At 52.3% G+C, this 13,560-nt stretch overlaps 4 protein-coding genes across 4 annotated transcripts; all 4 read right to left on the reverse strand.

Annotated features, from left to right (window-relative positions):
- Nucleotides 1-596: 596 nt before the first annotated feature.
- Nucleotides 597-3,591, reverse strand: Z519_05584 (uncharacterized protein; the record flags this gene model as incomplete). The annotated part of the gene is made up of 2 exons (XM_016763324.1): nt 597-3,353; nt 3,490-3,591. 2 exons carry the CDS (start codon nt 3,589-3,591, stop codon nt 597-599), a joined length of 2,859 nt encoding a protein of 952 aa, XP_016620937.1.
- A 708-nt stretch (nt 3,592-4,299) lies between these two features.
- On the reverse strand, nt 4,300-7,251 carry Z519_05585 (uncharacterized protein; the record flags this gene model as incomplete). The annotated part of the gene is made up of 3 exons (XM_016763325.1): nt 4,300-6,237; nt 6,290-7,014; nt 7,068-7,251. 3 exons carry the CDS (start codon nt 7,249-7,251, stop codon nt 4,300-4,302), a joined length of 2,847 nt encoding a protein of 948 aa, XP_016620938.1.
- A 477-nt stretch (nt 7,252-7,728) lies between these two features.
- Nucleotides 7,729-9,815, reverse strand: Z519_05586 (uncharacterized protein; the record flags this gene model as incomplete). The annotated part of the gene is made up of 2 exons (XM_016763326.1): nt 7,729-8,229; nt 8,289-9,815. 2 exons carry the CDS (start codon nt 9,813-9,815, stop codon nt 7,729-7,731), a joined length of 2,028 nt encoding a protein of 675 aa, XP_016620939.1.
- A 1,546-nt stretch (nt 9,816-11,361) lies between these two features.
- Nucleotides 11,362-13,179, reverse strand: Z519_05587 (uncharacterized protein; the record flags this gene model as incomplete). Its single annotated transcript, XM_016763327.1, has 1 exon — nt 11,362-13,179. One exon carries the CDS (start codon nt 13,177-13,179, stop codon nt 11,362-11,364), a length of 1,818 nt encoding a protein of 605 aa, XP_016620940.1.
- Nucleotides 13,180-13,560: the final 381 nt, after the last annotated feature.

The raw sequence follows: 13,560 nt of genomic DNA on the forward strand, positions 1-13,560 counted from the left end.
CCTGGTCCCAAGAAGCTCGTTCATGTCGCGCGGATAGACGGCACTGGCCTGCAAGACGGGGCAGACCACTCGAGTTTGGTTGAATTTGTCGTTTTTCCTTTTCAAGGAGAAAGAAAAGAAGCCCTTTGATAGCTCATCCTGTTGTCCAGCTGATGCCAAGGTCCAACTCTCATTTGTGACAGCCCCGGTTGACGTCGTCGTTGGCAATTGGAATTGTGATGTTATGTCTTTGATGTGATTGCGAACCGCGCGTGTCTTCCAACTCATGAAACCCAAGCCAGCTCGCTTGCTCAAAACTAATTTTTGCTGTATTACATCTCGCCACCCCGTCGATCGATCGTGTCGTCTCGTTCTCATCGCATGCTCATGCTCATGCCCTGGCTCGTGCTGTGTTGTCTTAGCACGTGACTTTTCCGAATATATCCTTCCCTCTCCCCCTTCTCTACAGACAACCCAGCGTAACTTGATGGAATTGGGGGTTAGTTGCTGCATTATTTCATTCCCATTTTTGATTTCGATCTCGTTTGCTCTTACGTATCTTTGCGGGCGGTAGGGGTTTTCCGCAAACGGCGCAGGTCCCGCGTCAGTTCTCCTTTTCATCCGGAGCCAACACCGTAGCCATCCCTCAATTTTGCCCGAACCGGCACGGGCAGCCCGGCAATGAAGCCCTCGAACCTCTCCTGTCCGATCAAGCCGGCTAGGCCGTTGATGACGCGGGTGAAACTGGCGCGGACATCGCTGTATTCCTGTCCCTGGCGGCCTTTGAGCGGGAACTGCGCGATCGCGGAGAAGTACAAGGCCAGACTGGATTCCATGGCTTGAGGGTTCTTCTCCAAAATGTTGTTGAACCCCATAAAAGCCGAAGCCTTTTCATGTGATGTACTTATCTTGGACATGGACTGCAAGAAAGGCTCTGCGAACTCGGACAAGAAGGGCGCGAGATCCATCGGACATGGCAGACCGAGTCTTCCCAACGCGGTCGCGGCGTTCTCGCTCGCGGCGTCAGGGACTTCTTCATTCGTAATCAGCGACAACAGGCCACGATAGAGCGGTTCGATCAGAGGCGAGATTCTGTTGGTCGGCGCTCTTGCGGCGATCTCGCCCATGCTCCAACACACGTTCGCGAGGACGTTGAAGGCGTTTTCAGAATCGCTATCCGGAATGCTGTCGAGGTCGAGTTGACTTATCAGAATAGGGATGAGTTTGGGCAGGTAGGGGTCTAAGCTGGGGTAGAGTGCGATCGCGCAGTCACCCAAAACCGCGTACGCGGACTGACGCACATCCGTGGTGGCATCTTCCATACAGAAACCCAATAGCTCGAAGAACTGCGGTTGCGAGTTCTGCACCAGCGGCGCCGACTTCTCTGGCGAGATGGCTTGGATAATCGCGCTAAGAAGATCCAATGCCGTCACGATGAAGTCTTTGTCTGGCTGATCGACCGTCTGGCCACTCATGAAAGCCATGTGCTGTTGTAGATTCGCGTAAATAAGTTTGATGCACCGATCGAAGATGGGAGGCGCAAACTGCGCGAAGGTGTCGCCGTAAGCCATGGCGATATACCCTAGACAGCCGAGCAAGGGAAACATTTCGCGGGAATCGTCCTGAATTTTGTTCCATCGTTGGATCAATACGGGCATGAGCAGGTCGACAAGTTCCGGTTTGGCGATCTGAGAACCAACATTGTCGGCGAGGGTTTGCAGGCAGTCGTAGAGGATGTACATGTTTTTGTCCTTGTACCGCCGAAAGCACTCTGTAAATTGCCGCAAAATAGGTTCGACATAGGGTTTCAACTTGTCGCCAGATTTCTCCTCGAGAGAAGCGAAGGAACTAGCGCCAGCTTCCTGGACTTTCTTATTCGGGTCGAGCATGCGCTGAAGGAGACCCTCCATCATGGGTTCAAAATAGCGTTGTTTATCAGCCTGGGAGTCCAATCGAGCGGCCCACTCGGAGTAACGCGCAAGACACCAACAGGTAATTTGACGAACGACGGGTTCCTCATCCGACAAGAGAGAGATGAGGAACGGAACGAGCTCTGGGAGATGAGGTGAGACAACATCCATGCAACCGTCTGCGATGGCACCGAGAGCGAGGACTGCAGCTTCGCGCTTTGGCCAGAGCGTGTGCGAAAGATTTTCCTTGAGGTATGGCAGAATGATGTTGAAGACGGCCGAGTGGTAGTTGACTGCGAAAACGTCCAGCGCTGCGGCAGAGCATTTGCGCAAACTCCACGCGTTCTCAGGGTCCTCGTCATCCCACTCGTCTTCGTCTTCATCCTCGTCCTCGACTTCCCCATCGCTCAGATCCTTCTTGGGTTGTGATGTCCCATTTGCTTGTGGCGTTCCAGGCTGACTCTCCTCCTTCTCCGCTGAAACGACGCCTCTTCCCGCCTTGGTCTGCGCAAATTGAGGTTTGATATCTTCCGCGCGGTCTTCGACGTCGGCATTATTTTCCTCACCGCCTAGTCTGAAAGCATCCTCTTCTCCGTAAACCATCCCCGCGAGAAGCACAGGAATGATCTTTTCCAGATAAGGCCCCATTTGGTCTCGCAATTGATCTTGTTCCCCAATACTCAACCAGAACTCGGCGGCGTCCAAGGCAAGATCCGGGTGATCTGTCGACTGTTGTTGGGTGAGGATATAATTGACCAAGCCCTCGAGATGAGGTGCGAGCATGTCTGGTCTCGAATCTACCAGTTGTACAAGTGATTGGCACACTATGCGTCTGACTTGCACATCTGGATCTGAAGCAAGTTGAAAGATGGTCTGCAGATAGACATCCAACGCGGAAAAGAGGACCTGCGACTTTTGCGGAATAAATGATTTCAGTGTGCTAAGCGCAAACACCCTTATTTTGGGGTTCGAATGGCTGGCGAACTCGAGCAGTTTCGGCACAATGACAGTCATCGGGCGTTGGCCTTGAAATTCCTTGTCGAGAAGTTTGCGGTTATCCTCACAAACCTTCGCCAGAGCGCTCATCGCACCTTCCTGGGTCTCTCCAGCAACATTTCCGCCGGTATTACTGACAAGCGCAAGCAGCTCTTGCAGAATCTCAGGCCATTGCAGCAGACCCCCTTGTTGGACCGTCTCGGTGATGACAGTTCCGGCGAAACTGCGCAACTGCGAATTCTGGTCTCGAAGAACGCTGAGTGTGGCTGCTTTGATGTAAGCCAACTGATCCTTGGGGATTTGGCTATAGAACAATTTGATGTGATTCTTGAGGTTGACAGCTGCAGCATAGCGAATGAGGAAGAGACTGGGCGCGGCGAGATTCAAAGTCTGGCTCAGCTGCGGGGTGCTGAAGATGTAGGTAAGGTAATTGACATAATCCTTGTTGTTGCGAGCATTCATGAGCATCTGTTTTGTTCCATGGCGACGTTAGTGACCACGCTCTTCCAGAAAGATTCGGGATAGAGACCCGCGCGGGGATCTTCTACCCCGGATATTTTTTCTGTCTCGGGCAAGAGACAGACGACAGGAAGTCAAGACGCACCAGCTCAGCTTCTTTTTGTTTATTCCTATCATGACCGCTCAATGAATTCTTCAGATACTCTGCCAACTGTCTCAACCCATCCTCCTCCGGTTGCCACGTCATGACGGGCACCGTTGCCCGGAGGCTCTTCGATCGGGGAAAAAAGTGTCCAACGTTGGGGGTCGGGGGAGGGGTATGAAGGAAAACGAAGAGAACAGGTATTCTTTGCCGTTCTCGCTTGTCCGAGGTGGAACGGTATGTTCAACGAAACCTAGGCCACAGAGAGGTAGGGTGTTGGTTGTTCGTGAATTTAGCCGACTGGTTTCCTCACACCTGTGAACAAAAGTCAGTTGAGTTGAAACTTGGCCCGACTCTTCAGAAATCGTTCAGGGTGCCGAGAATTCGTCATACAGTGCACACCCATCAAAACATGCCGAGCCCGTCGGCAGCCGTCAACACCAACAATGCTTTGACGCAACACGACAGGGTAGGATTGGAGGAGAATTTTGGACGATTGCATGCAGAGCAGATTTGGGAGGATGAAACTCTGCGGCATGGCGAGATCCCAGATCCAGATCGTCTTTAGCGCCCCTCTTCCCCGCCAATCACATCCAATTGCGGGATCGTGACTAAGCCGGAGCGGAATTACAATATCCCAAGATGTACCCGTTGTTGGTGTCCTCAAGGCAGGGATCCTGGGAGAATCGCAAAGGGGGACAAAAGTGCGCCATGTCAGACACCAGCTGTGAAGCAGAACTGTCGTCAGATGTGCACGATCTGCTTTTTAAGACATAATGGGGTGAACTGCATTGTTATGCTCCATGTCCTGTCTCACGTCCAGACCATCTTCTTGATGGAATGACCCAACTGCTCGAGATACCCAACCCGTTTCTTCGCTTCCTCCAACGAGATAATGGCCGACTGCTCTACAAGGTCAGTGCCTTGCAGCTCACCATGTTCTGTGCTCCCCGTGAGCGCTCGTCGAATTTCATCTGCAATATTCTCAGCGACTGCCAATGGTGCCTGTTCCTCATGCCCCGCAACACCATCCGAATCTGTCGTCGCTGCTGGGATTACCTTCATGGCTAACTTTCTCGATGGTGCAGCTGAAGCGGGACTAAGCCACGACAGGATCCCGGTTCCTCCGTCGATTCGATTCTCGGATTCGTCTGTTTTGGGTGCAACATAGTTTTGTAAGGATCTCGTGTTTGTTCGAATAGTGCTTCCTTTTCCAGGTTGATATATCACTACAAGCCCGGCATTGAGCTCTTCCTTCATCTGTCGTTCGCTGAACGTTGATGTGATATATGTTCCATACCGGATTTTCGATATAGATCGCAGGTCAACTTTCTCAAAAGAGGCAAGTTTTTCCGTGGTCCAGTCGAACCTGCAGCAGTAGAGAGCCGCATCTGTCAAAAGTACAACCGCTTCTTCGAACGGCATGGTTCGCAAGGTGTTCTCGTGTGCCGGCGCTAACATTGTCCAGCCGTGAATGAGGTCTTCGTCCTGCTCCTGTATTACTTGTTTAGCACAACTCTCGATCGCCGCTTGTCGAGCTTGATCAATTGATATTCCTGGATCTTTGCTCATCATGCTGCTCTCGAAGTCTTCAAACACTCTCCATGACACGTTGCCGAGGAGGAAGTCAATGACCGCCTGGGAGAAATAGTCATTGACCATATTGTTGTAAAACCGAGTCAAGGTCAGGCTGAAATCATTCAATGCTCCACGGTAGTTCCGTCGACGGGTCCTTGTAAAGTCTCCTTTCAGCGCTGCTGTGGATGCATACTGCCGCGATATGGCGTCTCCATTATCAGCCCATAGGGTATTGAACCAGGTTGTGCTGTCGTCGTGCAGCAGATCGATCTCGAACCCTTCTCTGCCCAAGTCTCTTTGCAGCATGTACTGTCCGAAAGCACTCTGAGCAACGTTGGTGCGGTCTAAGCAATCCATGCAGTTGGTTCGAATTACTCCTGATTGGCTTGTCTCCATCCCATCCTTCGAGATCACAGTCTCGCCGTATCTCTTGATAGTGTTTTCGAGCTTGTCAACAAGCCTGGACACGTTCTCGAACTTCATTCCACGGCACTCGGCATGGAAATCGAACCATTCATACAAGACATCTTCAAGCTGATTAGATTCCTGCAAGGAATGGACCTTTTTCTCGAAAGCATCGCCGATGATAACTTCCGGGCCATGTTTGTCCACCAAGCAGACAACTTGGACACCGCCATATCGTCGCCTGAGATCCTGAAAATGTTTCTTCATCGCTGCATCATTCTTGGATGGTGACTGATGGAGCATCGGTGTCGGCTTCAGCGAGTAGGGCGACTGTGAGAAGTAGAGAGGTATAGAGGCACGTATCTGTACAAATGACCGGATTCGCCGAGAAGGAGACCAATCTGGAGCTGACAGGATCTGCTCGGTCTCGACCGCGTTGGCACAGTTGCCTTCATCGTCGAGGCCGCGGCGAAGATATCGAAGGCCCGACCGCTTAACCGATCGTCGTGAGATCAGTGTTAGCAGATAGGACTGCATGTCATTACTGATGCTGGCAAGGCCCTGTTTGGCATGGTTTATGGCGTGTTGTACCCCTGCTGACTGCTCACCATGCTCGGCGTCTACCACACAGGCGGACTGAGGATTCTCGGGCCCTGCTTTCGTAACTGTAAAGATTCTCTGACCTACAAACCCTTGCAATATGGGCGTCATGAACGAATCTTGTCTTGCGTCCATGAATGGGCCTAGTAATCGTCGGTTCCAAAAATACTGATTCAATTAGGACAGTATCGATTCTGAGCGGTGATCGGTATACACTTACCATAGGGTCAAGGGTATCTCGTGAAGGAGGAGTTGCGCTCCCACCCATAACAGCTAGCCTACGGGTCAGATCGAATTCGTACGAGAAGAAATAGCTGCGAGAGGTCAAGATCATCTTGGTCCTCCTAAGAATTTTGGAAGTCGCCTCGGTGATGGAGGTGTCGCTCAGGAGCTGCTCGGCATCCTTACTATGCTTTTCTTCTTGTGCTTCATTGTCGTCGCTGGCTTCGAGTTGATTTGCTGCTACTACCGCGTCTGATTCGGCCGTCGAGCTGGACGCCGTTTTCAAGGTTTCACTCTTTGTCGAAGTCCCAGATGTGGTGTCTGGGGTCTTGCCTCCACCCCAACCCTGCCTGGAGAACCATTGGGCAGCAAATCGTCCATATTGGCCTCGCTTAGCAATGACATCTCTGGCGATACTGGTGGGATTGGAGATCTGTTGTCCAGGAAGCTCATGTTCCACAGGAGTCTCGGGCTCTTCCTGCTCCTGTGGATTGGTGTTGTTGTCCTCTATATCGGTCACGTCGGTATCAGTGTCAGTTGAGGACGAGTCTAACGTCTGAGACTCTAGGGCGGCTGTGATGGCTAGAGTGGCTTCATCTTGGGAAGACAGGGGGAGAATGGCAACGTCGGTAATGACATAAATCGGTTTTCCAAATATCTGGGCAACTTGCTCTCGCTGGGTGATCGCGACAAGGAAAGAAGACGAGGCAATTGAAAGCAATCCTGTCAATGGTCTGAGCGACTCGGGCTCTGTCGAGCAGTGAGTGAGTCCTTACCGACGATGCCGTGAGCTTCCAAGGGAGCGGTTCTCTTCGCTGATGCATCGGACTTCTGAAGTTCCCTTATCCGACGGCTCTTGTAGTCGATCTGGATTGCCTTGGGGGCCTCCGTAGAGCCATGAGCTTGAAGGACGACGCCATCAACGGCTGCCCAGATCAGCAGTCTGCGGACAAGGCCCATTTTTGCTTAACGAGAGCGTAGGTGCTTCTGTGCAGCATATCAAGCCTTGGCCCATGGGCAGGCTTATCTGGAGTCTGAATACTTGGATGGCTGTCGGTGGTCTTTGAGGGTGTCTGAACTTGTTGAGGGAAATGTCAGAAATTCATGGCGTCGCGCAAATGGCCGGAAACCACTGACATCATTGGGCGTCACACAAGCACACGTCAAATAAGTTTTGTATATGCGACAGAGAAGAGTGTCTCGATAAGCCTGTTCGACTCTACGCAATCAAGGTTTGATGTGGGTGTCAGCCCAGCGATAGACCGCCAAAGTAGACTCGAGTATAGCAGGGAGGTAAAACTGGAAGTTCTTTCCGTATCTCTGTATTTTGGCCTCTCTATGGGAGTGATGCATTTTCATCATTCATCGCTATCGTTACACTTTCTTCGGTCCTAACCTGGGTCATAAACCATTGCCATCCTACAAACACTTGCGTGATTATGAAGCAAAATCTAGGCCCTGCACTTTTGCCGCCAACAAGTCCGGTGAATCTACCTTGACTCCAAGGTTTGCCTTGATATCAGTTACCATGGGATCCCCGGCCAGTGGCGTGGTCCCGTCGGGGGCAACCAGAGGACTACCGGGGACTGCGTCTAGCGGCGCTTCATGGAGCGCAGGCTTCTTATGCGACGCCAACTTGCCCGCTTGCTTCTTCTCAAGTGCGCTCTTCACCCATTCTGCTACATCCCTGTCGGCAGTGTCTGGGGCCGCACCATTTGAGAAGGCTGATTCAATGCCGGCCTCGGCCGCCTGCTCACCCTCCTCGTCCTCGGAAATCGTGGGTGGCTTCAGAAGTGGTGCAAGCCAAGCATGTCGAAGTAGCATGGCGTAGGTTGGTCTGAGCCTGGGAATTTTATTCAGGCATCCTCGGACAAAATCAATGGCCGCCTCTGAGAATTGATCAGCCGGAAGATCTGGAGGATCACCATCCACAATGGCCTATCAAGGGGGAGTCTAATTAGCAACTGCCTTGAATCGAAAGGTACGTAAGAACTTACACTAAGCTGGCTGAATATGTTATCGTAAGTTTCAGGGGGATAGGGGTATCGGCCCAGTGCACATTCGATGATGGTGAGACCGAGCGACCAAATGTCGGATTGAACGCTATAGGTGCCGCCGCCAGCACCAACTTGGGCCATACCACCTCCTGAAATGCGTTCTGGCGCCATATAGCTCTGGCACCCAATGTTCGTTTTGGCTATTGAAGCCACTAGATTGCCACTGACGCCGAAATCGCAGATCTTGACTTGACCACGCGTGTTTACCAGAATATTGGTTGGTTTGACATCGCGATGGATGATATTGTGTTCATCCTTTAAACATTTGAGCCCCATGACCGTGGACAATGTGATTTTCTTGAGCACTTCTTCGGGGACTCCGTCTCCATACAACTTGTCCACCGAGCCGCCGTCCATGTATTCAATGCAGATATAAACCGAACCTTCTTGGAAAAATGCGCCGTAGAAATCGATAATGAAAGGCGATACACATCGGTGTAGAATGTCCAATTCCATAATGATGGCAGCAAACTTCGAGTCCTCTAGCTCGAGGCGGATCTCTTTCATGGCCATGACAAGCCCGCTTGTCCCTTTCGTGTCCAATTGCGAGTCTGTCTCGTCATCAACCTTGGGGATTGAGGCTGACGAATGCCGAACCATATTGCCTCGCAACCCCAAACCCGGGCGCCTCATCTTGGGTCGAGCGTGCCTCACTTTGAAAACGGTGCCATAGTTGCCCTTACCCAACTCTGATAGGGTGTCGACCTCATCCAGAGAAATTGAAAAGGTACTACCGCCAGCAAAATCAATACCACTTCCGTGGATAACCGCCTTGTTTTGGAAATTCAAAGTGCCTTTCTTCGTATCAATGATGTTCGAATACTTGTTAAACTGAGATCCGGTGTCTGTCTTGTCCCCCTCCTCCTGACCAGCAGGGGCAGGCTTATGCGCATCTGACAATTTCATGCCACCTGGCTTCAGACCTCGTTTCGCTGCTAGCCCGCCCATGGGAGGGTGAGGATTCATCATTCGAGGACTGCCCGTGATCGGAGAAGGCGAGGAGCCGAACGTCGGCGCATTCGGCCGTTGCATACCAGGGGGGAGTCGCAGGTTGGCAGCAGAAGAGTTGGGAGAAGATGGGGGAGCTCCTGCAAGAGCGCCACCGACGAAAGCACCATGTTGTTGACCGGTAAACGCGCCTGCTTGTGCTTTTGCGGGAGGCGCACCCTGCCGAGATAAGGAGAACGCCTTCATCTTTGCCTGAATATCAGAATTCAACCCGCTTGCACGTGAGGGCAGCGGACCCGGTCTTCTGGCTGCGTTGGTAGGGCCCAGCGGGGCGGAGGAGGGGTTCATTGAGGGTGCCATGCTGTTTCCTGCCGAGCCCAGCGAGGGAGGTCTGGAGGGAGATTGTGGCGCAGGGCCTGTACGTGAAGCCATGGAGGTCGAGGTAGAATCTGAAGGTGGTTGTTCAGGAGAATTTGAGGCTTCGGGAGAGGACGGCTGCTGGGATGATGAGTCGTCCATGGTGACTAAGAAGGCGATGGGTTCCGTACTTGGTTGATGTGGATGCAGATATGTGGCTGCGGTGCGCACGCAGTCGCGCGTGGGATATGGGGCTTCGTCAAGGCGGCATGCGACGTGAAACGGTTGTGACAATAGACAAGGTCTATACACTTGATTAGGGAGGAGTGAGTAACGGGGGGGTGCAGTGGTGAGGACGGTTAGAGGAAGAGGCGAGATGAAGACGAGAGTGTGAGTTGGTGGTGGGGAAGTCGTCGCAATGAATTGTTGGAAGCTGTTCCTGTCTGTCGACGTCTCATTCGCCCGGAAAGCAAGATCCTGGATCTGCTGAGCAACCACGGCGTTGTTTGGCGTGCCGGGGGGGAGGATAAAGGTCAAATAGGGAGGCGAGGCGCGGCAAGGCGAGGGAAAGGCAAGCGGAGGAAGCGGCTAAGGCTCAGGCAAGACCGCGCACTAGCACCGAGCGCTGAGGACTGAGGATAGAAGACTGAAGACTGAGCTGAGGTTGGAACTTTTCGAACCCTCACTGCAGTGTGGGCATGTGCTACGAGTCTGGAGTATTTTAAGGTGAAATTATGATGGAACTTGATAGGGAAGCAAAAGATAGAAAACCGACCAGGCTCATAGTGGCTATCAAACGTGTCGATCAGTTTCTACGATGCTCCATACAACACGAGCGGGTACATGAGGACAACAAAACGGGTGAGGCTTAGCAAAATGAGTGAGGCTTGCGGTGCATTAGCTAGTCCATATAGAACCGAGTATAGCACCCATCACTTCTCGAGGGAGAGGGGGGTTTTTCTACTTGGGTATTATCTACATGTAGGTAGAGGTACGGACATACTTATTGTAGGGGAGCTTCCGGGGGTTGTTTACCGCTGGGCAGCTGCAGGTCAACTAACTTTAAGGCAGGCAAGGCACCTGGTAGAAAGAACGGGAGAGAAGGGCTTGGTATGGTGGTGTGGCGGTATGGCATTTCAATGAAACCTCATATTCGGTATCCCGGGGAAGCGCGGCTTTAAACCAGGACCCCTACAGGTAGTCCCTTCCGTCGCACCCCCAAATCCCCTGCTGGCCCCCCAGGAGACACTCACGGCCGACGTCATTCTACATCAGTGGATACGTATGAGGCTTCAGCGGATGTCCAACGAAGATGGGCCAAGATGGACTTAATGGATCATGACCTATTCGTGATTCAAGATTGACACCGCGCAATACAAATGACAACTCGTTAACAAGCCACAGTGACATAATAGCCCAGAGACCCCTTCGCCTCCACCCCCCACCAACAGTCAGTTGTCCATCCTCTATTATGGCATAGGATGAAGTCATTGTACATGAAGATATTGATCGTCGTCTCTTTTTGGCCCTATCTGTTGTTTGTCTGTCCATATCCCCATACCCGTCCGTCCAAGCTGTATCAGTACAATGCTGCCACGACGGCCCAATCGACCTACAAGCACCCATTTCCATGACTCCGTGCCCAAGTCAACCCGATATCGACAAATCACGCCCGCACAACACACTTCCCAATGGCCATTGCAGAACTTCAATTCGTTGCCCATTCCACCGTTTCCAGGGCCAAAAGAACCAGTATTAGTGTCGATGGGAGGATCCAAACCACGTAGCTCTGAAAGAGGATGTTCGACATAACCTTTGGATAGACATTGTTTGTCTGTGTGATGGCGCTCAGCTGGAGCGCTGACGGTGCCCCGGTAAGGAGGAAAGCGACCACGATGAAAATCTTGTCATCAACGATGCTGACAGGGACGTATTTGGCGACCAACGCCAGGAAGGGCGCCATCACAATTGTCGGGAACACCATCCGCGCCAGCAATGATGCATAGAGCAGCCTATTCTCTTCTTTTGGGTCCGTGATATCACCTGGTTGATTTTTGGGTATGGTATTTCGGGCAAGGTTCCCTCCAAGCACCACCAGAATCAGTGGGACCGCGACGGCACCGCTCTGTTGTACCGCTCGCGTGGCCGAATTTGCCAGGAACGTCCCCTTATCGAAGAAGAGATGTTGCAGGTAGGGCACAGATGCCACAATGATGGCAACCAACATGGACCACAGCGGCGGATTCATAAACTCCCACACACCAGCCAGAAAGGCGGCGATCTTTGCCCCGGTGTAGGACATGGCTCTCTGCACTGGCTTAGGAAGTGAGTCAAAGGTCCGCCTCGACCTTGTCCGAATAAAATGCCCAATCCTCAAAAATTGGTATCGGGCCGCGTTTCTTCCACGATTGATGTACCCTCTGATGCCTCCGCAATTCTCATCGTACTTTTTGTTTTCCGGATATTTCAGCCACGCAGGGTAGTCGACATGGTGATGAGGCCCCATCATCTCATTGGGAGAAGTATGTATGAGATCAGTTGTATCATGGGCGGAGCCGTTCAGTTGTCTATTGGGGGAAGTCCTCGAGGACCTGTTGTGTGGAGTGCGCGGGGTTTTGAGACCGTCGGACTTTGCTGTCGTCGGTGACTCGGTTCCTATTCGAGTCACATCGTCGTCCTCGTCCTCGTCCTCCTGGTATTCCTCAAAGTCCTCGCTGGTATCTCGAATCCCATCATAGCTGGGGCTGAGCAGCCGACGATTTCCGGCATCCTCATCTGTGTACTCGCGAAACTCTCCTCGCCCTCGTTCAATGCGATCTTCCTTCTTGGTCCCGCCTTCTGCTTCCGTGTAGCTGTCTGGTGGAGCGAGCAGGACATTGTAGCCCCAACTCCAGCGCAGTAGCTGGCCCAATTGCTGGAAGATGAGCAGGTAGAGGATCCCTCGAGCTCCAACCTCTTCATCATTGTCATTAGGGACTTTATCCCAATGCAGCCCCTTGAGCGTTTTGGACAAAGATAGGACGAGCGAAATGGGCAAAGAATTAGAGTTGCCGAACACGCCCATGGCAATCACGAAATTGGCTTGTCTCTTTTTAAATTTCATCACCTTCCCAATGGCCCAAGCGCATAGGAACGAAACCAAGGTTTGGACGACGAAGATGGCCGGGATGATGGCCAAATCAGCCAACTTCTCTGCTGTGAGCTGTGACGCTAGCTTTGTGAAGATAAGGCATGGCGTAAACAGCATGACATTCAGATTGGCCATCAACTTCTGCCCCTCGGCGTCGAACATGCCCTGCCTTGCCACTATATATCCTGGTAGACTGACACAGACCACTTCCAACACAGCTTCGAAAACGAGAAGGGTGAGGTGCGCGAAGTTCGGGTGGCCCGAATGAGGAGCGGTCTTTTTGAGGACCTGCAATGCATCGTCGGCGAAGGGCATCTGGTCTCGAGCGACTAGCTTGCCGAGGAACTGTCGATTATAGAGGGATGTAGGACTCGTAAAGTACTCGGAGAGAGGCATGTTGGCGCTCCACTTTGATCCCTGGGGATCCGAACAAGCAGATTGCGGCCGGGCTCAGCGAAAGCGGATGGGATGGACGAGCGTTAATATAATGCGGAGAAGGCTGAGGGAGTCTTTTCAGGTCGTGCAAGGTCGAGTTGACGGGTCAACATAGGCTGCGTCAACCTGGTGCAATGGGCCACGATAAGCAGAAAACAATAGGCGGACGTGTGGAGATGAACTTGAAGGGAGGCCGGAGTCGGTAGGGAGAAAGTTGTCCCGCAGGCCACAACAGAACCGTGAGAGCCGATGGAAGACGGCCAAATGCAGGAAGAAAGAAATAAAACAGGAATACAGAGCTCCGGCAATGGGGGAAGAAGAAGGTCGTTGCGTGGCTAATAA

This window comes from Cladophialophora bantiana (assembly GCF_000835475.1).
Source record: "Cladophialophora bantiana CBS 173.52 unplaced genomic scaffold supercont1.7, whole genome shotgun sequence".
NCBI classification, from domain to species: Eukaryota; Fungi; Ascomycota; class Eurotiomycetes; order Chaetothyriales; family Herpotrichiellaceae; genus Cladophialophora; species Cladophialophora bantiana.